Source organism: Ipomoea nil, unplaced genomic scaffold (assembly GCF_001879475.1).
Source record: "Ipomoea nil cultivar Tokyo-kokei standard unplaced genomic scaffold, Asagao_1.1 scaffold2647, whole genome shotgun sequence".
Lineage (NCBI taxonomy): Eukaryota > Viridiplantae > Streptophyta > Magnoliopsida > Solanales > Convolvulaceae > Ipomoea > Ipomoea nil.
The window spans coordinates 1,657,265-1,683,969 of record NW_017619075.1 but is presented as its reverse complement, the minus strand read 5'-3'; the positions used below and the strand labels follow the sequence as shown (position 1 = coordinate 1,683,969).

The 26,705-nt window shown below is 38.3% G+C and overlaps 2 protein-coding genes across 2 annotated transcripts; one reads left to right on the top strand and one right to left on the bottom strand.

The window, feature by feature from the left end:
• Positions 1-12,304: 12,304 nt before the first annotated feature.
• LOC109154571 (histone-lysine N-methyltransferase, H3 lysine-9 specific SUVH5-like) lies at positions 12,305-15,084 on the bottom strand. Its single transcript, XM_019302350.1, has 2 exons — positions 14,797-15,084; positions 12,305-14,451 (listed from the first exon to the last, which is right to left on the bottom strand). Exons 1-2 carry the CDS (start codon positions 14,910-14,912, stop codon positions 12,537-12,539), a joined length of 2,031 nt encoding a protein of 676 aa, XP_019157895.1. The 5' UTR covers positions 14,913-15,084; the 3' UTR covers positions 12,305-12,536.
• A 3,757-nt stretch (positions 15,085-18,841) lies between these two features.
• LOC109154390 (beta-D-glucosyl crocetin beta-1,6-glucosyltransferase-like) lies at positions 18,842-22,622 on the top strand. Its single transcript, XM_019302192.1, has 2 exons — positions 18,842-19,206; positions 22,244-22,622. Exons 1-2 carry the CDS (start codon positions 18,842-18,844, stop codon positions 22,620-22,622), a joined length of 744 nt encoding a protein of 247 aa, XP_019157737.1.
• The last annotated feature ends 4,083 nt before the right edge of the window (positions 22,623-26,705 follow it).

Genomic DNA, 26,705 nt, shown 5'->3' with positions numbered 1-26,705 from the left:
ATAATAATTTCATTTGTTCTAATATAATATTAATTTAATAATAATACAGAAGTGATTGCATTATAATATGGTTTTCCATACCATATTTTGTTGATCAAAAACGAAGGGACACCCAAGAAATCTAGCTACGATGGTTTCCCCTAACTCTATTGCTAGGAATTTTCCTTGGAAATTTGGCTCCACATACCATATTTGATACAGTCTTTTTATGTATTAAATATTTCCCCAAATCACTGAAAATGTGATTTAAATAGTTAGCAAAATGGGCACGATTTTATACCATAGTTACATATATGCTATTGTGCAAATTACTTGATTATTAATTTCCGAAATAAGGGTCAAATTGGCCATTGGACGTAACCTGAAAATGCAATTAGGTCATTGAACAAAAAAAAAAGTGCAATTAGGCCATTGAATACCTCAAATGTATGCAATTTCACCAGATAACAGGTTACCACCCATTTTATCAGGTTGCCTGCTCATGTGGATGATGAGCTGTCTTTTTTAATAATTTTTAATAATATACTTTAAAAATAAAATAACAATTAAAAAAATTAATAATTTTTTTTTTTAAAAAAAAAAAGAAAAGAAAAGAGAAAGAGAACGCCGGGTGGCTGGCCCGCCCCCCTCCTCCTTCGTCTCCGGCGGAGACGAAGGAAGGGGGAAAGGTGGGTGGCGTGAGACAGGTACTTCGTCTCACGCCACCTCCTTCCCCGGAGACGAAGGAGGAGGGGGTGGCCGGGTGGGACCTTTTTTTTTTTTTAATTTAATTTATTTCTATTTCTATTTTTGAAGTTTATTATTAAAAATTATTTAAAATGCCAACTCACCATCCAAGAGCAGGTAACCTGATGAAATGGATGTTAACCTATTATCCGGTGAAATTGCATACATTTGGGGTGTTCAGTGGCCTAATTGCATTTTTTTTTTTCGTTTAGTAGCCTAATTGTATTTTCAGGTTACATTCAATGGTCAATTTGAACCTTATTCCTTAATTTCCTAATGATATTAGTGCATCACTGAAATTTGAGAGTAATTATTAAGAGTTAATGTCCTCTGCGGTCTTTCGAATATGGTGATTTCACCATGTTTAGTCCTAAACTTTGAATTAACCATCAGTGATCCTCTGACTTTCGATTTTCAACGAATCCATACACTGCATGTGGGGCAACCAAGCCAAGAAGGACTGCTCACACATGCGGTGTATGACTTACTATAAGAGCTGAGGGTTTCAATGCTAGACTCACGTCAAGAGCACCGGGGTTCCACCCGTCAAACGTCGTGAAAGGCAAAAACAACAAGAAAATTAAGCCATGCAATCCACATAGGATGATGATGATGACAATAACAATAACAATAACAATAATAATCTACTATACTAATAAGAGCCAATAATATTAAGATTATAACATGAATTAAAAAAATGTCCGTCCAATTATTTGATGAAATGAATGGTTTAGATTATAAAGATTTTAGTATTTGTTTTTTCTACTATACCCTCTATTATATCATTTACCTTTTCTAAATACACCTACACTCCGCCAGTAAAAACTTTAGTAATGGAATATTTCGTTAACTATTTATTCTTCTTAACTTACTAATTGATTTTCATAAAGAATGCCTTTTGAACCTCATCCAAAACAAAGTTGGCATAATTATTGAACATATACTATTAATATGTTAGAGTGTATTTTTTAAAATACAATATAAATTTAGCGCTTTGGTCAATTAATTAGCCAGACTATATACATAGCATGCAAAGTTGAGCATTAAATATTACAAATATGAAACATTGAAAATCATTTTCTTGTATTTAAAAAAAAAATAAATATATGTTAAAGTTTTTTTGTTTTTTTTTAATTAATCTTCTTTTGATTATTTAGAACAAGAATTCAATATCTTAACTATGCTTTTGCATTATTGGGAATGATTTAGGTCATAGTGGTATTAATAATTTTTGTCTGTATTTCTATAATGATACAATTATAAATTACTTTACAAATAAATTACTTTACAAATATTGTACTATTATTTTTTTATCGGACAATAATGGGTGGGAGGGGAAATTTTTAGGGTAACAAAGCATATATATAAATGACATAATCATAAATGGTATATTTAAATGTAGGGAACTCGAGTTCAAGCGATAATGTTTGATCACGACATTAGAATGTATGATATATTGATATCACTCTACAGACCAATTCCTGGTATACAATTTCAAATGCTATTGTCAAACTTGCGCGTGATATGAGCTTATTTGTGCGTGTTTTTCTTCTTAATTTGAGTCTTCTTTTGGGCTTTAGTTCATTGAATTATCACTTCCAGTGCCTATTTCCTTGCTTTCTAATGTATGTAGAGATGGTTTAATGCTTAATTTGAGTGTTTTTATGGTTTTTTGTTAGTGTTTTGAAATCATTGTAGATCAAATGCAAAAGCAAGGGAAGTTCTAAGATAAGTTTGGAGCCAAAATAGACTGAAGAAACCTAATGTTCAAGGCTCGACGCGTCGAGAATCCGTATTGCGCAAGAGTTCAGCTGTGCAGAAATTCCTGTTTTACCCCTATTTGGCTCTCGCTATAAAAGGCCCGTCTTCCTCAAACCCTAGGGCTATGATGCGTTTTTTGAGACAAAAAAAAAAGAGTGAGAGCTACACTTGGAGAAGAAGGCATCATATCAAAGAGCTACAAGTTACCTTGGAAGGAGGAGGAAAAGCTAGGAAGATTCGGGAGAACCTCTTCCCCTTTTCTTTTACTTTCTTTGTTGCTTGTGAACTCTTTAATATTATTGTAATGAATGTTATTCTAGCCATGAGTGACTAAAACATCTTAGGGATTTTTGGGTGAAAGTGTTTATGAACCTATGTGCCTAGTTCTTAAATTCCTCAATGATATATTGATATTTGAGTTTTATAACTTGTGTTACAATTGTGTTCTATTTTGTTGATGTTAGTAATTAAAGGTCTAAATTACTTGTTTCATTGCTATATTTATATCTTGATGGGAGTTAGGGCATATTTTAGAGCACCCACAATTGCACTTAATTATTGCTCATTGGGAGATGGCATTTTAGTTAAGGATTTATCTTGAATTCTTGTTCTTGAGTTGTTAGAGTGTTTATCTCATGGGAATGAATATTCACTCACATTATTTTAGGTTGGAATTATGGGAGTAATTCCTTCCCGTGTATGCATTTTCACACTTCTTTGAACATAAATCAAATATTTCACTTTAGATTGGCACTAGGTGATTACGCACTTGAACCTCATAAATCTCACTCTTTCTCTATTGTTTTCATCAACTTGCTCACCTTGTTCCCTTTTAATTAGTTTACTTTTACAATCAATCAACCACCCTTTTCGATTGGATTAACTTCTCGTGAATAGATTAGTAGCTAGTGCTTGATATGCCCTGCTTTCCTGTGGATCGATAATCTGATACTCCCGGTATTTATTTATTTGTTAAAATATGCTACAATCAGCGCGACCTAACTACAAAGTTATTTATCAGCAATTTAACAAATAAAAATGTTTGACATTCGTGTGTGGCCATCCCAGTAACCTTTGGTATAAAAGTTGGTGCCTTTTGAGCAGGAAAAATTATTTTTCCTGTTTCATAGGGTAGGAGTGTAAGACTAGTAGGGCAAGTCAACTAGACTCACTTGCAAGATTTCTTACAAATGCATAAAATTAAATTTGAATTCTTCAATACCAAAGGGGAGTATCTCAGAATTCAATTATTATTATTATTATTTTTTAATTTTTTTTTTTAAAGAAATGGTCCATTCCCTATTTCTTTCTGCATAGAGAATCTATACTATACCATGGGCAGTGCATCAAAGCAATTGTTGAATTGAATGGTTGATTCTTTTTGGGTGTGTATGTGCATATGAGCTCTCTTTATGATTGTGTGGAGCACACTCTTCAGATATCTAAAAATCATACTGTTGAAAAATAAAGGGTTGTGTCTGTTTATATATGAATAGTTGCTTACTTAGGAGTTATGTGTCTCTATATATTTGTATGATGTTTTTTTATTAGAAACATAGAATTATAATAATGTATTGTACTCTTTTAGTCTTATATACATTTTCTCATTTCTTGATTCTTCATCTTTATCTCTGTCTAACTAGTGGGTGATTGTTATTCTCCACCTGCCAGAACTTTAGATCTTTTAAATTCAACATGGTATCAGAGCCTACTTTCCTATGGTATTTTCCTTTCCATTTTCCATCGTAAACAAAAGCCCGCAACTATTTCTTGGATTCTGACGTGTCTATGATGATTTACATCAAAATCTACCACCACATCCACACTCGGAATCACGTTGCGACATTACCTAAGAAATGCTAGTGTCATCCGCCGCTGCACGCGCCGTCACGGATTGTCGGGAATCTGTTTGGATTTTCTCAGATCTCTTCTTCTCCGGTGATTTTGTGATCTCACATCCTACACTGTTAGATTCCTCTCCTTTTTGCAACCTTATCTGAAAAATTTCGTTGTCATCTTGCATCGTCACTGAAGTCACACGATACTGCAGCCTTCACGCGCTGACGCGTGTGCTTTTCCGGTGATACATTTTTTCAGTGAAAATTTTCAGATTGTTGTTTTGCCTTTCTTTGGACCTTTTGGTGAAGTTTTAAGGCTTTTTAGGTTTGTTGCCAAACTTCTTTCTGGGGTACTTTGTATAACCATATTTGCTTCTTTATTTTTGGTATACCATATTTATTCCCGAGGATTTTCAAGCTTGGTACTTTTTTATTTTCGGAAGCCTTTTCTTATTCACTTATCCTATAAGGGGGTGTAAACAACGTAACGTAACAACAACCATTTAGAGTTCTCGGTGTTCATACTTTATTTTTAGGTGTATTTGTCATTATTATGGGCTCTACTACATCCCCTTTGCTGCTCATGCTTTGTTTGCTCTGTCACTCTTGATAAAAATTGTTGTTGGCAAGTCCTAAAGTGTTTATGTTGTTGTGAGGCGGTTCGTGTTAAGTTTCGCCCTTAGTGCATTCATCTTCATTCCCAAAGGTTGTGCATAACGTCTTCTCTCCAAAACCATCCAGCATTGTTCCTCTAACTGCATTTTATCCTTCATTTGTAATTTAGAGCAATGTGGAGTGTATATTTTAATCCAAGCTTGGAACTTCCCATATGTCCCAACTTGAGGAGGAGTGTTGAAAAACAAATGTTGTGTCTGTTTATGAATAGATGCTTACTTAAGAGTTATGTATCTCTATATATTTGTATGGTGTTTCTTCATTAGAAACATAGAATTATAGTAATATGTTATAATTTTTCAGTCTTATATAAATTTTCTCATTCATTATATTGATTCTTCATCTCTGCTTCCGGAGTCGGCGGGTGGTTGTTATTCTCCACCCACCAGGCCTTTAGATCTTTCAAATTCAACACACACAAACATCTATAGAGTTAATTGTCATTTTGGTCCCTCGACTATAGCGAAAGTAGCAAATTGATCCTTGACTTTTTTTTTTTGACCGATTAAGTAATCAAGTATTGATTTTTTGTCTGATTTAGTCCTCCGTCAGTTTAGGTGTTAACTGATCGTCTCTTTTGATGGCAAAATAGAACTTTCACTCTTCTTCCTAATCAACTCTCTCGTCATCCCCAATCATCGCCCTCTCCGCCCTCCGCCTAAACTAATCGCAACCTCCGCACAACCACCACGCTCAAATTCTCAGCCAAAGCCAACTCCAAACCACCGCCACAACCAACTTTAAAGAGAGAGAGAGAGAGAGAGAGAGCTATTTATGAAAGAAGAGGAAGGATGGGATTGCGACAGTGGTGGAGGACCTGGTCCAGTTGGAGGTTCAGTGGGAGTAGAGTGTCAAGGATGTAGAAGCCAAGCGGAGGCGAAAGGCGGTTACTAGCCCTGGGTTTAGCTTCTCTGCTGTCGGACTCTTGATTTCGTACTGACAGGATAATAGGGCTGGCACCCGACCCGGATCACAAATGAGCATCTGACTCAGCATCACATGGGAACCCAACGGGCAGAACTCCAACGGTTAGAATTCCAACAGGTGTCACCTTTATTGTCATTGAAGCCACCTTTGATGCCACCATTGATGAGAGAGAGTTAAAGCCTCAACGCCTCATTCATGACTCTTCATATTCTTGCCGTTAGCTCAGCTCCCCAAGGATGTCTCTTCATGTTGTTACCGTTAGGACCTGGCATAAATAGAACTTCCCTCAGCTGAGCGGGGGGCACACTGTACTTTCTATACTGAGACAAAAGCAATACAACTATTCGTTACTCTTATATTATATTTCCGGTAACATTATTACCGTCATTGGTGCTTTCATTGAGAGCCTGAGTCCAATACTCAAGCAGGTTACGACACACACAACTCATTCCTCTTTCAACAGCAAGCTTGAAAGAATGGTGTCCTGCAGCTCCCATGGTTCCCGCGACGTGAACAATGGCAATGCCTCAGGTGACCTCCGGGACCAACTCATTAACAATCGCGGAGGGGACCTCCAAGAACAGCTCAACAATGGGAGGCCCGGGGACCTTCGAGACCAACTCAACAATGGAGGGGTGAACCAAGCCGTGAACCTCCAGGCGACCGCCGATGTCATTCAGCAAGCAGTGACGGCGGCGCTAAATCAGGTGGCGGTGGGACTGCAAGGCCAAGTGCTCCCGCCGCGGCCTCAGGAAATAAGGGTGGAGACCCAAAGAAGTGGACCGGCCAGACGACAACCAGGCCCTTCCCAATCTGCACCAGAACGATTGGGACAAAGGGCGCCCGTGCGGCAAAGATTAGGATCACGGGCCGAGGGATCCTCTACCAGAGGTCCTCGCCAACACGAAAACAGAGAAGCCGAGAAATCACCCACAGAGGAGGTGGGCGAGTCTCGGGAGCCGACCCCACGCCAACACGTTGATGAGTCGGCCTTACGTCGACACTTGGAGGAGCGACGCGTCGAAGAGCCGGCTCCGCGACGGCACTCGGCGGGGAAGCGACACGTTGATGAGCGGGTTCCACACCGACACTTGGAGGAGCGGCAGCCGGCCCTGCGCCGACACCCTGATGAGTCGGCCCTGGTCGAGAGGCTGCAGAGAAGAATCGAGGAGTTAGCAAGAAGGGTGAAGGCACGGGAGCAGTCGCCGGAACCCGAGGTACGGATGGCAGCACCATTCTCCCCAAGCATCATGGACGTACCTTTGCCGAGGGACTTTAGGTTGCCCGCCATCAAGGAGTACACGGGGGTCACTGACCCACGAGTCCACATGACGAGGTACAAGGCTGCTATGGTAATGATCGGGGCAGGGGACGCCATCATGTGCCGAGCGTTCTTGTCCACCCTGGATGGAGCGGCCCAAGACTGGTTCAACACCATCCCTGATGGGTCGATCCAAAACTTTGGGGAGTTGTCCAAGAGCTTCCTGACATACTTCTCCGGTAGCATACAGCGTAAGAAACCCTTCTCTCACCTCTGTGTAGTGAAGCAAGATAGAGGCGAGAGCCTCAAAGACTTCCTGGTAAAATAGAAAAAGGAAGTCAATAATGTCTACGACTTCGACTCCCAGGGGGCGATCCCGATATTTATCCATGCCTTAAAATCAGGGTATTTCCACAAGCAGTTGAACGCCCACCACCCCCACTCTTACGAAGATCTGATAAGGACGGCTAGCCGCTATGCCGAAGCAGGGGACGTCGACAGGAAAAAGAAGGACAAAGAGGATGGAAGGAAAGGTGGGAAGCCTGGGAAAGCGGGTCCGCCCAGCCAGGCACCACCCTCGAACCACCCGACCGCAGGGAAAGGCCAAGACCACGAACGATCTCGCCTGGTCCCCTTGCGTAATCTAACTCCTCTTACCCATCCCGTCAGTGTCATTCTAAAGCAAGCTGAGGAGATGGGAATGGTAGAGTTCCCCGAGGAGTGCATGAAGGTCTCCCCAAAGGCAGACCAAACAAAGTACTGCAGGTTTCATAGTCAAGCCGGCCACGATACGGATGAGTGTCACGTTTTGAAGAGACAAATAGAAGAACTCATCCAACATGGCTACTTCCGACATTCGTCAAGCGATCCAAGCAGCAGCAACAACCGCAGCACAATCCACCAAAAAATGTCTGGAGGAATGAGGATGGCACCGAGCCGTCCACCTCGAACGCAAAAAAAGAGACCACGACCAAATATCTGAGCAGAATGATAGCGAAAAAGAAACCGAGGTGGCGCCCAGACGACAAAAGAAGCACACCATACACTTTATCTATGGTGGACCCGCAGGGGGCGACACGCCCGCGGAAAGAAAGAAGTGGAGCCGGCAGCTATACGTGGGAGAAGTGGTGAGTCTTCCTAGAGAAAAGAAACAGAGACAGGAGGCCATCACCTTCTCTGATGATGACCTCCCAGAGGGTCCGTTACCCCATCGTGACGCCCTGGTGATTAAGATGGACGTCAACGATGTCATGGTCCACCGCATCTTAATCGACACAGGAAGCTCAGTCAATGTGATGTATTACGATGCCTTCACCAAGTTAGGGATACCTAGGAACCAGCTCAAAGAAGTATGTACCCCACTCTCTGGATTTACGGGTGATTCAGTGGAGACAGAGGGGTCAGTGGTCTTACCAGTGGAGATAGACACGAGCCCTAACATTCGCAAACTTGACGTAGAATTCATCGTGGTAAGACTCGCTTGTGCGCACAACATCATATTGGGGAGGCTGGCACTGGAGGACCTCAAGGCCATAGTGTCGGTGGAACACTTGTGTATGAAGTTCCATACTCCGAATGGGATAGGGGTCGTCAGAGGAGACCAGCGAGCAGCCCGCAGTTGTTATGTAAAAGAAGGCAAAAAGATTGGCAGAAAGGATCTACAAGACCACACCATCTGCAAGGATGATCGATCGGGTATGGAGCTCAGAACATTTAGTTAGATATTATTAGTAATACTTTGTAGTCATGGTCCGCCCAGACCTGTAAACAATATTTTGTAATCATGGTCTGCCCAGGTTACTTTGCTCAAATAAAAGGTTCTCAACACCACCTTCGATCAACCAAAAGCCGGCCGACGCCGCATTGCAAAAAAAAAAAAAAAAAAAGGAACGAGTCTCACGCCCCGGCCACAGGTTGGCCGAGACGTGACTCGACTCGGATGGCCGAGGCGCCCGCCTCGGCCACAGTCTGACCGAGGCACGCCTCGGCCAAGTGTTGGCCGGGGCGCCCACCTCGCCAATGGTTGGCCGAGGCGCCCGCCTCGGCCAACGCCGAAGTTCGTCTCGGCAAAAAAAAAAAAAAAAAGAATAAAAATATAATAAAAATAGGCCGGAGCCTGCCCCAGCCACGATCGGTCGAGGCTACGCCTCGGCCGCGATCAGCCGAAGCGCACGCCTCGGCCGCGATCGGTCGAGGCGACGCCTCGGCCGCGATCAGCCGAAGCGCACGCCTCGGCCGCGATCGGTCGAGGCGACGCCTCGGCCGCGATCGGTCGAGGCGACGCCTCGGCCGTGAACGGTCGAGGCGACGCCTCGGCCACGAACGGTCGAGGCGACGCCTCGGCCACGGTCGGTCGAGGCGACGCCTCGGCCACGATCGGTCGAGGCGACGCCTCGGCCACGATCGGTCGAGGCGACGCCTTGGCCACGGTCAGCCGAGGCGCACGCCTCGGCCACGATCGGTCGAGGCGACGCCTCGGCCACGATCAGTCGAGGCGACACCTCGGCCACTCTGCCAACCTAGGCCAAAGCCTATCTCGGCTAGCATAAGAAATAAAATAAAATCATATGTGATTTTAAAAAATAAATAAAATCACATATCCTAAATCAAGCAGGATTCTACACAGGATCAAGATAGATTCAGCCTTACTCCCAAGTCAACTCAAACACATCCGTTGACTCAGGAGTAGGGGGGACTGGTGACAGGATAATAGGGCTGGCACCCGACCCGGATCACAAATGAGCATCTGACTCAGCATCACATGGGAACCCAACGGGCAGAACTCCAACGGTTAGAATTCCAACAGGTGTCACCTTTATTGTCATTGAAGCCACCTTTGATGCCACCATTGATGAGAGAGAGTTAAAGCCTCAACGCCTCATTCATGACTCTTCATATTCTTGCCGTTAGCTCAGCTCCCCAAGGATGTCTCTTCATGTTGTTACCGTTAGGACCTGGCATAAATAGAACTTCCCTCAGCTGAGCGGGGGGCACACTGTACTTTCTATACTGAGACAAAAGCAATACAACTATTCGTTACTCTTATATTATATTTCCGGTAACATTATTACCGTCACGTACCATCTCCGTCGACGCGAGCAAATGGTGTTGGGCGGCGGTCCTGTTGATGATGGATGACGGTTACCATCACCGTCCTGTTGATCGAGCTGCAAATGGTGATAGACGACGATTACCGGCGACGTTGCTACCGACGTACACAGAAGTAGTGCGAAATCAAAATCGCGATTCTGGAACGGAGCAGCGATTACCTCAGTCCTCCACCGCCTCCGGCGTTGCTACTGTGGTGGAGTTGGTGGTAGATGTGGGCGGTGGTATCCTCATTTTTAGGTGAAAATTGAATTGAAAATCCGAAATCGAAAACAAATCAGAATGGGAGGGATTTGAAGGGAAACCCGGGGAGTCTCGAAGACTGTTAGTTCTATCACTTCTATGTCTCCGTCTCGATATGCCATTCGAAGAGGCCACCATACCGGCTCTTCTAGCCTCTTGGTTACGGTCAATTGGAGGAAAACAAAATTAAGTAGAAGAAGACCCCCCCACCCAGTTGAGAAAAAGTCAATCGCAAATCTCCTCCGAGGTGTAGGTGCGAACAGTGGCGTAGAACCCGGGTCAACCTTGACGACCACTTCGTCATCCGTCGCGAGCCGCTCAACGACCGCGACACCGTGTCGGACGAGGATGCCGTCAACGAATACCTGGCAAACCTCGCCGTCTCCTTGCCGCTCCCCGCCGACAAGCCCTTGTGGGAAATTCATCTCCTTTTGGCTCACAACTGCGCAGCCTCCGAATTCACCACTCTTTGGCTGAGATTTTGAGTGTGGTGGTTGCGACTAGTTTAGGTAGAGGGCAGAGAGGGCGATGATTGGGGATGACGAGAGAGTTGATTAGGAAGAAGAGTGAAAGTTCTATTTTGCCCTCAAAAGAGACAGTCAATTAACACCTAAATTGACGGATGACTAAATCGGACAAAAAATCAATACTTGATAACTTAATAAAAAAAAAAAGGCGAGGACCAATTTGGTATTTTTGCTATAGTCGACGGACCAAAACTGTAATTAACTCCATCATATATCCTTCTTCAGAAAAATTGTGAGATTCTGTTTTTGTAGTTTTTGGTATCTCTCGTCTTAGCAAACATCAGCTGGAATAATGGCTTCCAGGAGGATTCTCAAGGAGCTTAGAGATATGCAAAGAGACCCTCCTACCACTACAAGAAAAATCGCGAATCGCGACACAAAATTGCGATGAAAATTATTCTGTCGCAATATAGCGACATAATAGTTTCTGTTGCAAATTAATGACGGAATTCGCGACAAAATTAATGTCGTCGCAATGATATGTTAGTGGTAGTATGGATGGATAGACTTTAGTCCAAGTTGTAGCAGAATTTTAGGGATATGATATGGGGATCGGGAATTTAGGGTAGAATAGAAATACAAAAGAGGAAGGTAGAGAGGCGTTGGACTGAGGGAGGAAAGAGGGGAAAGAGGCCGGGGAATAACCCGTTTGATTGACTTGAATGGTCGTGCATTCTCGTATGGAAAAATCGGTAAATTATATCATGTATTGTGCGCCCTGACCAAAACAGCGTCGTTTTATATATGTTTTTTTTTTTTTTTTTTTTAGAAATTCCATTTCCCGTTTCTATCGTTAACTTCTAAAAAAAATAAAAAATCTCATATTTCGAATGTACAAAATTGTATAGTAAAATACACATAAACTCATAACATAATATACATAATCTAACATAATACATAATACACATAAACTCTTAACAAATAAAACAACGTCATTTTCATTTTCAATCTTGATTCTAGATTTGTCATTTTGAGCAAGGCGCACAATGCATTGTGCGCCCTGGTGCACGATATAACGATTGAAAAAAACCAATCTTGTCCTCACTTTGCCCCTTAATTGGCCCGGCCCAATACAAATAAAGATTAGTCTGAGTATGTTAGGGGCTTAAAGGTGCCTCCTACCGTTATAACCTGCTCAAGACACCTCATGGTCTGACCAAAAAAAAAAAAAAAAAGACCGGGGAATGGTATCCCTACAAGGCTACAATCAATCACTAATTTTATCAAATTCCATTTCATAAGGGTACTCAAAATGTGTCATCAATATTGCAAAACTTGTTTACAAAAAATAGAACCCAAAAAGACTCCAAAAACCCTAATGAGAGTGTAGATATCTTTGTTCTATCTATAGATAAGTGCAAAAGTGAGTACATTTCCTACACTATATTATCTTTACCTGAGAGGAAACTCAGACCACTTACAATGCATGAGATTGGCACAGTATGATGGATCTTAAGAAAGGAACCTTCCTTAGTACATTCTTCCGGTGCACTCGGGAAACCCACAATAGCAGTTCTTCTTCTTGAGGTTTCCATTTGCATCCCGAACTTGATCCATCTTGTAATTATAGTCGTAAGTTAGCTCTTGGAAAGGTGGTATATCCTCTTGAGCAAACAGCAATAAATGAGGGGCTCTCTTGTCATCATGATCAAACAACACGTTTTGCACATAAAGGTTGGGTGAACAACTATGGTTGATGAATCTCCCCACATTTCCCAATTGGGCTGCATCAACCGTGAATCCATCACTATCCTTTCTGCGAATATCAACGATATTAGTATCCTCTCCTTTATCATAGTTACCAATATCGAAGAGATATTCATCACAGTCTATTCTTTTTTCAGCTTCCTTCTCATCAAGCAGCTCTCCAAGAAATTCACATATAAAACTTCCCGAAGAGATATAATCTCGTGATCGGACACCCCATCCTCTAGACTTGGTTTTGAAAACTTCCAATTGATATTGTGGACCATTTTGGCCAACTCTATTATTGCAGGAAGGGGGACATTTGCAAGATGGACCACACTCGTAGATAACTTGCTTTGCTTTAAGTACAGCACCGCTATTGTTGAATGGAATCTCACCTCCATTCCTACGTGTACATGGACATGGCTTTGAATCTGAACATCCACTTTTGCAGTTGCAACCCTTTGGCAAAGGACAATGAAACCAACAAGGATATACCATTTTGGTTATGTAAGTAAAAGATGGGGGTTTTTCATCATTAATATCATTCACTGCAGGAATGGGAAACTTATCCTTCCCTTGTGACACATCATCTACCACAACTCGATTGTTAATACCACCTTCTCTTTCAGTCAATTCTACTGGCTCCCAGTCCCAAACCATTGGGAGAGTAAGATTTGGCTGCGAAGGAAGTCTACGCAATTCAAACTTGAACACCGAGTTGCCCCTTCGGTCTCTTTCTTGCTTATAGTTGCTCACAGTGTACAACCCTGCATAAGTGTATCCCTGGCCACTCATACCTAGAGTTTTTTGAAGACAGATAACTCTTATAGGAAGCTTTGCATCCATGGAGTTCTTCAAGGCAAGATTACCCTTCTCAAGCTTTTGATCATCTACTTTCTTATATGAACCAACATAGATGAGTGTGTCAAGAGATATAACCTCATATTTATACGGACCAGAATCCACAACACTAGTTGCATGGAGTTTTCCATCCAAATCTGTATAATCTATGCCGGCAAAATATTGGAGATGGAGTCCCACAATCACAAGTTCCACCCTAAATTGATAGGTGTCACCAATCTTAACCCCGGGAATATCGCCAAAGGTTGGTTTGTCTTGTAACCATTTTCGTTGTTTCTTTAGGAAAGATGCAGCTTTCATTGGCACACCTCCTTTTGCAGATCCAACTGAATCGCCTTTGATTTCTTCCAAAAACTTGTTGTACACTTGTTTGAAATGTTCCAAAACATCCAAGACTCGCTTGCGATGGTCAACTGGGGAACCCTCATTTGTGGGAGCAATGTTAACATACCCTGAGGCAGAACCATTACTTAAAGTGGGACTAATCACTAGATTCTGTTCTGAATCTCCAGAGTCTTCACTTGCTGCCACATTATATGAATTTGTCCCCTTCAGAGTGGCTGGCGAATCTACTCCCTTGCTGTCTGTTCTTGGCTTAGAAGCATCAATCTCTTTGATGTGTGGAAGATTTGTTGAAGGCAGGGCTAGGACAACAGTCCCAGTACTTGTATGCCAGGAATCAAAATATTCAGGATAATTAGAGGTAACATTAATCTTTTGTTTCTTGAGGTTAGATGGGGATCCATGAAACTTATCATTACTATAACCAAACAATCTCTTCCTAGGCATCCCAGAAGTGAGACTTCTCTCACTACAACAAATCTTCATCAAATGATGGACAAAGTGAAAACCTGTCAAAGTTTTATTAGGTAAATGTAAGCATGAGTTTTTAATCCCAACACAAAATCATGTGGAAGGAAGACATACTAAAACAGTAAAAATTAATTAATATGCTTTAATCTGGAAACATTAAACACAAGAATTAAATTACTTAGAAAATTAATTAAGATGTTTAGTTTATTTAAGCTTATTTTAGGGAATTTTATTATATGTTCTAGACTCTTCCGCCTCTTCCCCTCTCTCTACCATTCCTTCGCACCTTTTCTCTCCTTCGATCTGGATAACTCCTACCTCCTTACTTATCCAAACACTATTGAAAACAATAGTAACAGTGAGGAAGAACCTTAACCTGAAAAATCGTGAGATCGATGCAACACTCCGCTTCTTCGAAGTTAAGTTTTCGGCGTCGATTCCAAACAAATGGTGCAGGATGATCGGGAAGCTGCCAAGACACATGGATCGAGCCCCGCGGCGGCGAAGGAGGCCGGAGATGAGTTGCGGTGCGCCGGTGGACTGAATCGAGTGAGGACGGAAGTTGCAAACCCAGTACGTGTAGAGGAAGACGAGGAGGGGAAGGAGAGGATGAAAGTGAAGAACATTCAAAATTCAAAAATAATAATACTCCGTAATAGTAAGGAAAATGTTATTTTCCCCTCCATTTTTTTTTTTTAATATGAAAGTAGCTTTTATTTATTATATTAGGTGTCAATGAATTAACTTATCACATTTTAATTAAAAAATAAATTTAACTATCAAATAATTCAATAAATGATGCCACAATGGAAATTTTTAATGGAAATATAAGAGAAGTCTATAGCAAATAGGAATAATGTTCAAGTCACTAAACTATACGAAAATAATTGTGCCATCTAATTAAAAAAGTATAATTAAGCGTCTAAACAATCTAAAAATATGTAATTAAATCGATATTGACAAATTTATTATGTTAACATAGCGGTCATCCCATTAAAAATTATTAGTATTAATTTATTATAATAATTCTAAATAAAATAAAATTAAAAAGCAAAACAAAAAACTTACCCTTTCCCTGTCTTTGTCTAGAGATAATTTCTTTGTCTCGGCGGGAAGACGAAATGATATGAACTTAATTTTATGCTCGAATGTTTAAACATGTACCAAAAAAAAAAAAAAAAAAAAAAACTTTTCAAATTTAACAAATAAGAGATAGAACAAAATGTCCTAACTTCACGAGAATAGTCCTCAATACATGTTCAAAAAGAGATTCATGTCCATTTTATAGATGAGGATGGTGTGAATAATTAGTCCTATTTAGAGGAGGAATAGAAAATAAGAAACCTTTTACCAATCTAACTAGATAACAACTTGAAATAGAAAATCATTTTCCTAGTTTAAGTAGGAAAATAGTATTGATTTGGGCTTTTTTATGGGCTTCCATGGTTATTGCACCGATGTTGCATAAATCCAGTAAATGATTGCCTTAAAAAATTGCAAATTATGTTTTGCAACAGTGTGCACTATGTTATAAAAACGGCGTTATTTTGATTAAAAAAAACGTGTCCGACTTAAAATAAAAAATCAGTTTTGATTGTCGTTAACGACGTTATGTTGTGCATAATTTGAACTATATATCCAGAATGAATAAACTATATAGTTCAAATTATGCACAACATAACGCTGTTAACGATAATCGAAAACTGAATTTTTTTTTAAAGTCGGACGTCAAAACGACGTCGTTTTTGCAACTGTGTGTACCATGCACAACATAACGCTCCTTAAAAGATGGTGCTTGATTAATCATTATTGTATGAACCATGATCCACATAACTGTACTGATTATAAATAAAAAAGGGAAAAGGGTCAAATAGACCCTCAAACTATTGCTCAAAAGTCAATTAGGCCCTCCAACTTTTTAAAGAGGCAATTACACCCCTAAACAATGTATTTTGATGCAATGAAGCCCAAATACAGGTAAATGACCTGCTATCCCAGGTCATTACAAATCCGGCGACATTTCGGCATATTTTCAGGCAAAAAAGTGACCGGCGACCGGTGGCCGGTCACGGAAACCCCTCCCGGAGAAGGCCACCCGCCGGAGAAGGCAACCCAGATCTAGGTTGGCTTCTCCAGTCGAGAAGGCCACCAGTGGTGGCCTTCTCTGGCGAGTGGTGGCCTTCTCCGGGAGGGGTCTTTGTGACCGGCGATCGTCGTTGGTCACTTTTTTGTCTGAAAATATGTCAGAATGTCACCGGATTTGTAATGACTTGGGATAGCAGGTCATTTACTTGTATTTGGGCTTCATTGCATCAAAATACATAGTTCAGGGGTGTAATTGCCTCTTTAAAATGTTGAAAGGCCTAATTGACTTTTAAGCAATAGTTTGAGGGTCTATTTGACCCTTTTCCCAATAAAAAATTATGAAAAATACTACATGTACTTCTATTTTTTACTCCTACACTACATAAAATTTTGATGTAGGAACTTGTATTGGGACGCACATGAAAAATTTAGCCTATCAGTGCCCGTCACATCAGGGAGTAAAATTTAGGGGGTATAATTTGAGAGTCTATGTAGTAGAACTCAAAAAATATATCTTTAATTTATTAAAAATACATTATTTTGTATATTTTTTGAATGCTACTAGCTCTATTACATTGTAGTATTTGTTCATATACTTTCTCAACCTACTGAAACACAAAGAGCTAATAACGCCTCCACCGAAGCTCGAACTTACAACCTTCCAAATGGAAGTCCAACTCGGGTATCATTGGACCACATAGTCCTGGTCATTATTTTGTATATAATCATCAAATAATGTACTTTTAATATATTAAGAATGTATTTTGCCTTCATGGTCGACAAAGGTGTATGGGCCATGGTTCACAGCAAAAATTGTCATGCTTGGTAGCTAGAAAAGTTCAAACGTTTAAGAGAATTTAAAAGGCATGAAAATATTCACACGTTTGATACAATATTTGACTTAGGAGTTAGGATGGTGTTCAGCAGTCAGGAATTTGGATGAAAATAGACCAGACCCCTTCACAGGGGCAAATTATGTTGTGGAATCGTGTCCACGTTGCAACGTATACACGATTCCAAAACTGTTCATAATTATGAATATATAGTTCAAAAATTATGAACATATAGTTCTATAATTATGAATATATAGTTCAAAAATTAGGAACATATAGTTCTATAATTATGAACATAAAGTTGTGAACATAATTATGAACATATAATTATGTAATTATGAATATAGAGATTCAATAATTGTAAATATGAAATTCAAAAATTATGAATATATAGCTTTATAATTATGGACATATAGTTCAGTAATTATGAGCATAGAGTTCTGTAATTGTGAATATAGAGTTCAATAATTATGAATATGAAGTTCAATAATTATGAATATATAGCTTTATAATTATGAACATATAGTTCAGTAATTATGAACATAAAACCGTGTCCACCTTGCAAGGTGGACACGGTTCCACAACATAACGGTTGCTTCATAGGAGCCTATGACCTATGTTCATAATTATAAAGTTATATATACATAATTTTTGAACTTCATATTCATAATTATTGAATCTCTATATTCATAATTTCAGAATTATATGTTCATAATTATGTTCACAACTCTATGTTCATAATTATTGAATCATATGTTCATAATTTTTGAACTATATATTCATAATTATGAACTGTTTTGGAAGCGTGTCCACCTTGTTCCACAACATAATTTGCCGACCTGACCTATTTAATAAAAATGTCAGACTTATACTTATTTTAAAGCCTATTTAGTTAAATAGGCCTGAACTTATATGTATGACAAATTATTGTGTGGACTATGAATATCATATACATTTTTAATATATTAAAAGTACATTGTTTTTGTATTGAATGTACATTATATAAAATAATGTTCCCTTAGTATATTAAAAATGTACTTTCAAAAAATGTATCTTACATATATAAATAATGTACCTTTTAATACATTAAAAATGTACTTTTTTTTATGATCTACACAATTGTGTAGAGTATGGTCCATGTAATAATGATTGGTGTAGCATAGAGTAATGGGGGAAAGATAAAATTTAACTTTTTCATTAAAAAGGTAAGTAAAATTGTAGTTTTTTTTTGTCCATTTCCAAAAAAATCATTCTAAAAATCTTCCTTCTTGAAAATCCATCCTGCATGGAGTGGATGCATGATTGATACTCCACATTAAATACTAACCTTAATTATTTTCTTCCTAGTATGTGTATGGAAATTGTTTTGAAAACCGTGTATGGAAATTAAAACGTAACAAATCTTGAAATTCATCATTGCCTTGCAAGCATCCTAGAACCAATTCAATTTAATGGCGTCCTCGATCTCGATTGTGAACTGGATCTCCTGCAAAAATGGAATCATCGAGAAAGGGAAACATAGTGATTTTCCCATTCATGGCTCAAGGCCACATCATCCCCTTCCTCGCATTGGCCCTCAAGCTCGAGCAAGAAAGAGGCTTTGCGATAAGCTTTGTGAACACCACCCAAAACATCAACAAGCTCCGGTCGTCTCTCCCGCCTCGCTCCGCCATTCGCCTCCTCGAAATCCCTTTCGACGCGGCGGCGGAACACTACGGCCTGCCGCCGGGCTCCGAGAACATGGAATCCCTCCCCGTCCACCTCCCCTTCCGCTTCATCCAATCGTCGCCGTCTCTAAAGCCCGCGTTCAAACGACTCCTAACTAGTCTAGTCGACGATTGGATGAAGTGGAATATAATGTTGTTGCTGGGAATTGAAATTGATTTTTTTTTTTTTTTAAGTGAGACGCGCCTTCGTTTTTGCATCCGTATGCACCATGCATGATGCATACGGATGCACGGCATAATTTGCCTTGTAAAAATCTATAAAAACAAGTGAGTTACTAATTAACAATCAACCTGTCTACAACAACAAAATATATAATACTTCAAAAGTGGATGATAAATATTCAACTTTGAAACAAATTAAAGACCAATACGTAATAATTAGTCTCTTTCCATGTAGCACTCAACATTACATTTCAACAGTGACAACATTCATTCATTCAATTGAGAAAGATTTCAAAATTGCAGCAATACAAAACATATATGCTTTTACCAAAAATCAGAAACAATAAACTTGCACAGGTCATCAGCACTACAATGCTTTGTCCCATCAAAATCCTTTCTATAGATACGTGAAATGGATTAGACGTCCACATTACAATGTGAACCACCAATAAATATTTATTTTTAATATATTAAATATTTATTTTCATATTTTATTACATTAAAAATGAGCTTTCAAAAGGTAAATTCTCATAAAACTAAAAATAAATTAATATCACTTAAAATATAAATCATAGTCTATGATATAATGATTAGCATGCGACAACATCACTATTCACAAGAAAATGAAAACAATATGTCAGTGGGAAAATCTGGGTTAGAACCAACAGATATACCAAACCCATTATTTAAGATGCCCCAAGTAGTCATCCGATTCAACTGGGTCATTATCAAAGTTACGTTCCAGAGCAAAATGTATTAAATATATGATCCAACAACTAAACAAATAGGGCCATACTTGCCAAATAAGACAAATTATGTTGTGGAACCGTGTCCACCACACAAGGTGGACACGGTTAAAAAATTGTCATAATTGTGAATATAGAGTTCTATAATTATGAACATAGAGTTTTGTAATTGTGAATATGGAGTTCAATACTTGTGAATATGAAGTTCAAAAATTATGAACATAGAGTTTTATAATTATGAACATAAAGCTCAGTAATTATAAACATAGAGTTTTGTAATTGTGAATATAAAGTTTAATAATTGTGAATATGAAGTTCAAAATTTATGAACATAGAATTCAATAATTATGAACATAGAACCATGTCCAACTTGCACGGTGCCAAAGGAAAAAAAAAGGTCAAATATGCCATCGAACTTTAGCTTAAAAGTCAATTAGGCCCCTAAACTTTTTAAATGTGCAATTACACCCATCAACTATTCATTTAAGTGCAATGAAGCCCAAAAACAAATTAATGATTTGCTATCACAGGTCATTAGGGTTCAGGCCACCTTCCGGCGAATTTTCCGACAAAAAAAAAAAAGTGACCGCCGAAATTTTCAACAAAAGAAGTGACCAGCGAAATTTTCGGCAAATCTGGGTCGGTTGTTGGTCACATTTTTTTGTCAGAAAATTCGCCGGAAGGTGGCCTGAACTCTAATGACCTGTGATAGCAGGTCATTTACTTGTTTTTGGGCTTCATAGCACATAAATAAATTGTTGATGGGTGTAATTGCACCTTTAAAAAATTTAAAGGTCTAATTAACTTTTAAGCTAAAATTCGAGTGCCTATTTGACCTTTTCCCCGTGCCAAATAAAGTGATACTCTAGAAGCACTAGCACATGCGGAAATTAAAGTAAGAAGGGGCTAGATATGTCGCCCGTCTCTAATGTCGCCTGTCTATGTTGTTAATTTAGGAAACTGATGGATTATATTAATCTGAAGGTCTGAATCAATTAACCCGATTAAAATAAGGGATGCGACAAGAATAGGATTCAAAGAATAAAAGAATGTGACAACGGGACGAAATATGCACGAATATACGTCACGGGGACGAGTATTGTATTAATTGTGTATAAAATGTTATTACAAAGGTAATGATTATGTAATAACGAGACAAAGTATGTGATTAGGACAAGAGATGTCTGAACAAGACACAAATGAGAATTTTTATACTCCATGTCGCCCCAACAACCCCGAAAAATCGGTGGAGGTCCCCTCAACCGTCTTGGACCGCAGTCGCCGCCGCAAGACTCTGACAACGCCGGGACCCTGCCCCTTGGCCGAGCACGGAGCTCGGCCAAGTGGCCGACCACGTGATGGCGAACCTTGGAGGAGGCCGACCCCGGGGTGGCAGAGTGGCAGACCACCGTGCGTGTGGTCAAGTCGGGTCCGGTGCCCCGGGTACGATTCGCTCCGTATTGTTCCGCTCCGAACCCGTTCGTAATTATTTCATCAGAAACGATCAGCAAGAGTAGATGGGAGATATTAAGGTAAGACAAAAACTTGTGTAAGACGTCTCACAGACAGTGTTTGTGAGACGGGTCGGGTTGTATACAATTGGGTCTATAAGTATCACAATTTCAGTTATAATCATTACAATATTTATCATTTGTAACAATCAATTTTACCCTAAATAGTATCACAATTTCACATATAAGTATTACAATATCTATTATAAGTAACGATTTATTTTTAATTCAAATTGATATTAAATTTGCTACAATAATAAGTATTACAATTTTTTTTTCATAAGTAACATTTCATATATAAGTTACAATATTTACACTTTGTAAGTATCACAATTTCACTTATAAGTATTACAATATTTATCATTAGTAACTGTTGAAATATTAAAAGTCTTGGGCAGCTCACTAGCCTTAGTAATTAAATGGGCAGCTCACAAGCCTCAGTAATTAAAGCCTTAGGGAGATGAGTAGTTTCTTTATTTATTATTGTTTACTTTTGTAGACCTATATATAGACTTGTAACTTGAAGTTAGATACAATACAAGAACCCTTTCTAGCTTTAACATGGTATCAAAGCCTCTTTTTTGGGGCCTGAAATTTCTCTCAAACACCTACAGCCGATGAATAGTGGTGACTGTTCATCATCCCTTTTCCGACAAAATTTTCCAACTCAGTTTGTCCCTTTTCTGCGATTATATGGTGATTTTCTCATATTTTTCTGAAAGCTATGGCAAAACATGAGAGTTTAAACAGCATGCTGAAAGTTGCAAGGACCAACTTGTCTCATACTGCTCTTGCATTAAAATTTGATTCATCTTGGATTCTTGATTCTGGAGCCACTGATCACATTTCTGGTAATCTCTCATTTTTCTCTAATATTGAGTTCTCATATTCTCTTCCCGATGTCACATTTGGTGATGGATCAAAAGGAAAAGCTATAGGAATTGGAAAAGTCACCATTCATTCTTTGTCTTTATCCAATGTCCTTTACATTCCTGGTTGCCATTTCAATTTGATTTCAGTTAATCAACTTACTCACTCACTTAATTGCCTTGTCACATTTTCTTCTGATTCGATGATTATTCAGAACCGTCAAACAAAAGGGACAATTGGTGTAGGATATGAATCATGAGGTCTATACCATCTTTCATGTTCTGCCAATACCAAAACAGCTTGCTCGGCTTCTATTTCACCCCTTCTTAACCATTGTCGTTTAGGACATCCTGACCTCAATAAATTAAAACAACTGGTTCCTGGATTGTCGAATTTAAAAACCATAGAGTGTGAATCATGTCAGCTTGGGAAGCACTCAAGGGCTTCATATCCTAGTAGAGTGAATAAGAGGGTCAATACCCCATTTTCTTTAGTTCACTCTGATATTTGGGGACCGTGTTGAGTTTCATCCACTTTGGGTTTCTCATATTTTGTTGTCTTCATTGATGATTTCTCTCGATGCACTTGGGTTTTTCTAATGAAGAACCGTTTTGAATTATTTGATGTGTTTCAAAAATTCTACAATGAAATTGTGAATCAATTTGGGGCATCTCTCAAAATCTTACGCAGTGATAATGCAAGAGAATATTTTTCTGACCCTTTCACTTCTTTCTTTTCCTCAAATGGAATACTTCATGAATCATCATGTGCTAGAACTCCTCAACAGAATGGAGTTGCTGAACGAAAAATTCGTCATCTTGTTGAAACAACTCGTACTTTGCTTATTCATAACAAGGTACCTAAGAATTTTTGGGGGCATGCTATACTTCACTCTTGCTATCTCATAAATCGTATGCCTTCCTCTGTTTTGCAAGGAAAAATTCCTCTTCATATCTTACGTCCACAGGAACCTCTCCATAAGCTTCCATTGCAAATCTTTGGGTGTACTTGCTTTGTTCATAATACTTCTCCAGGGCGTGATAAACTTGATGCCAAGGCAATAAAATGTGTTTTCCTTGGGTATTCTCGCCTCCAAAAAGTCTTTAAGTGTTACTGTCCTAGAACACACCGGTTTTATACCTCTTCCGATGTTACCTTTTTTGAAACAACACCTTTTTTCTCTTCCACCTCCGTTGAGTCTAATTTCCTAGGGGAACCCATTGAAATCACAGAAATTCTCCCTGTTCCTACTTTCTCAGAACCTGTATCTCCCACTGTTCCTGAAAGGACCATACCTATTCCTGAAAGAACTATTCCAACACCAACCATTCAAGAGGAAGGACATATTCCACCGTTGTTGTACACCTACCAACGACGCAATCGTCAAGATTCCCAAGAGGATAGACATCCAGTTGAGTCATGTTCTACATCATTGTTACACCTGGGAGCTTTTGATTTATACGCTCCAGCTTGAGGGGGAGTGTTGGAATATTAAAAGTCTTGGGCAGCTCACTAGCCTTAGTAATTAAATGGGCAGCTCACAAGCCTCAGTAATTAAAGCCTTGGGGAGATGAGTAGTTTCTTTATTTATTATTGTTTACTTTTGTAGACCTATATATAGACTTGTAACTTGAAGTTAGATACAATACAAAAACCCTTTCTAGCTTTTAACAGTAACAATCATCTAATTAAAAACATAATAAGTCTCAATCAAAGTTATATCCCTAATTTATGTCCATGTTTTTTAGTGCTAATCATTTTGTACATTGTGCTTTTAGAGTTATACTATACAATTTTTTGGACAAAAATACCCCTACGACACTTTTGGCCCCTCAGTTCTTTCACTTTTGAAAATTTAGCCATTTTCAATTGATTTGAACAAACCTAACCCTTTAATTGTTCATAATGTGGTACATTTGGTCCCTCATATTTAATTAAAATTGTTTTTAATAATTTATATAATTAATTTATTCAAAATTAAAAATATTCTTTATTATAAATAAATACATAAAATAATAATAAAAAAAAGATTAAAAAGAAGAAGAAGAACAGCCACCGGCTGTCCACGCCGGACAGCCGGTGGCTGTCTTCTTCATGGAGACGACCATGGCCGACGAAGGAAGACGGCCGGCCATGGACGTCTTCTAGATCTGGAACGAGGGCTACGGCCATGACCGCCGCTCTCGCTCCAAACGGAGGAGACTGGAACGAGGGCGGCGGCGAAGGCCGTAGCCCTCGTTCCAGATCTAGAAGACGACCATGGCCGGCCGTCTTCCTTCGTCGGCCATGGCGCAGACAGCTGGTGGCGGTTCTTCTTCTTTTTTTTTTTTTTTTTTTTTTTTTAATTTATGAATTTATTTATAATTAAAAATATTTTTAATTTTGAATAAATAAATTATATAAATTATTTAAAACAATTCTAATTATATAACATAAGGGACCAAATGTGTTACATTATAAATAATTAAAGGGTTAGATTTGTTTAAATCAATTGATAGGGGCTAAATTTTTAAAAGTAAAATAATTGAGGGGCTAAAATCAATTGATAGCGTCGTTTTCTCTAGATTTTAATTAGTAATAAGGATTTGTTAGTTATTTTAAAAAATATAAATATTAGGCATAAATTTTTGCGTATTGCGCATAGAAATGACTAGTTTTACCTTAAATAGTATTACAATTTCACATATAAATATTACAATATCTATTATAAGTAACAATTTATTTATTTTAAATTGATATTAAATTTTCTGTAATAAGTATTATGATTACTATCATAAGTAACAAGCAACTATCTTAGATTCGACCGGCTTGTATCACGAATTAAGATCCGTGAGACGGTTTCACACAAGTGTGACTCTTAAACTAAAGTAATTCAAATGTAATATGAATGACTAAAAACACAATATTCATGGCACAACTATAACTATATTAATAATAGTTATAAAAGTGATTAACAAAGAATATAAGATCAAAATGCATGATTTATTTTTTTTTCAAACAAAATTAAGTGATGTATATTTTGGTTCCTTGTCATATCGAGATTGACTTCTACAAGGACAGAAATCAATAGCAAACAGTGCGTAATAAATACACATTGTTGACATTACCTTATTGGCAGTCCACATTATGTGAACATAAGCTTAATTGGGTGTCAAATAAAAACTACTCCACATGACCAATTCATATATATTAATACTACACAAATGTATGTGGATGCCCGCAAAAGATGATAATGAGAAACATGAAATTGTCGGTTAGTATAATCAATGTTTCAATAATTTATCTTTCTTTTGTATAAAGAAACAATAAATAATTATATCCTTCCCCCAATAAATAATTATATCCTTAGTAGTATAGCTAGCTAGTTTAGAAACGTAATAATAATAATAATAATAATAATAATAATAATAATAATAACAACAACAACAACAACAACAACAACAACAACAACAACAACAACAACAATAATAATAATAATAATAATAATAATAATAATAATAATAATAATAATAATGTTGTTGTTGTTGTGAAATTGAACGGATCCCCGCGTGAACAATTGCATAATACTGATTGCAGGAAAGTAATTGACATGATAAAGTAAGGAGAAGACGAGGAATACATATACAAGGAGAATCATCAATCTTTTATTAATCATCATATCCTTCAGTATAATGTATACAAGATATACAAAATTCAGTATAACTATAAATCTATAAAGAATGAAGATATATTATCACACTACAATTCCTCTAGTAATATATATATATATATATATATATATATATATATTTACAACACCTCTCCTAGGACATTACTATATCATACTCATGCCTCGTTAAAACCTCTCTAGAAAAACTCAGTACGTGGGAAAAAACCTAATGAGGAAAGAGTACATGATATGTGTGTTCATGTGTCACACTAACTGTCTCATTAAAAAATCATTAATTAAGACAATTATATCAAAATCAATCAAAGGAAAAAGAATACAGCTATTGGTTGTAAAATATAAAATAAAAACATAATATTTATTATTATTTTTTGTCAAAATGTAATACATAAAATATTCAATAAAGAAAAATAAAATTAAAATTTTAACTTATAATAAACAAAATCATTAACTAAACTTTCGATGTTAATCTCTATCAAAGTTTCATTTTTAATTACAATTAAAAATTAATTAATGAACTCTAGAAGTATAGTTTACCAAATATAAAAATAATAAATTAGACACACGCGCGCGCACACATATAAATTGAGGCCCTATATTGTCATCCTAGTCGCACGTCAGGGCCAAGATTAGGTAAAATGGGATCGTTATATCGTGGACTACGGTGTACGTGCA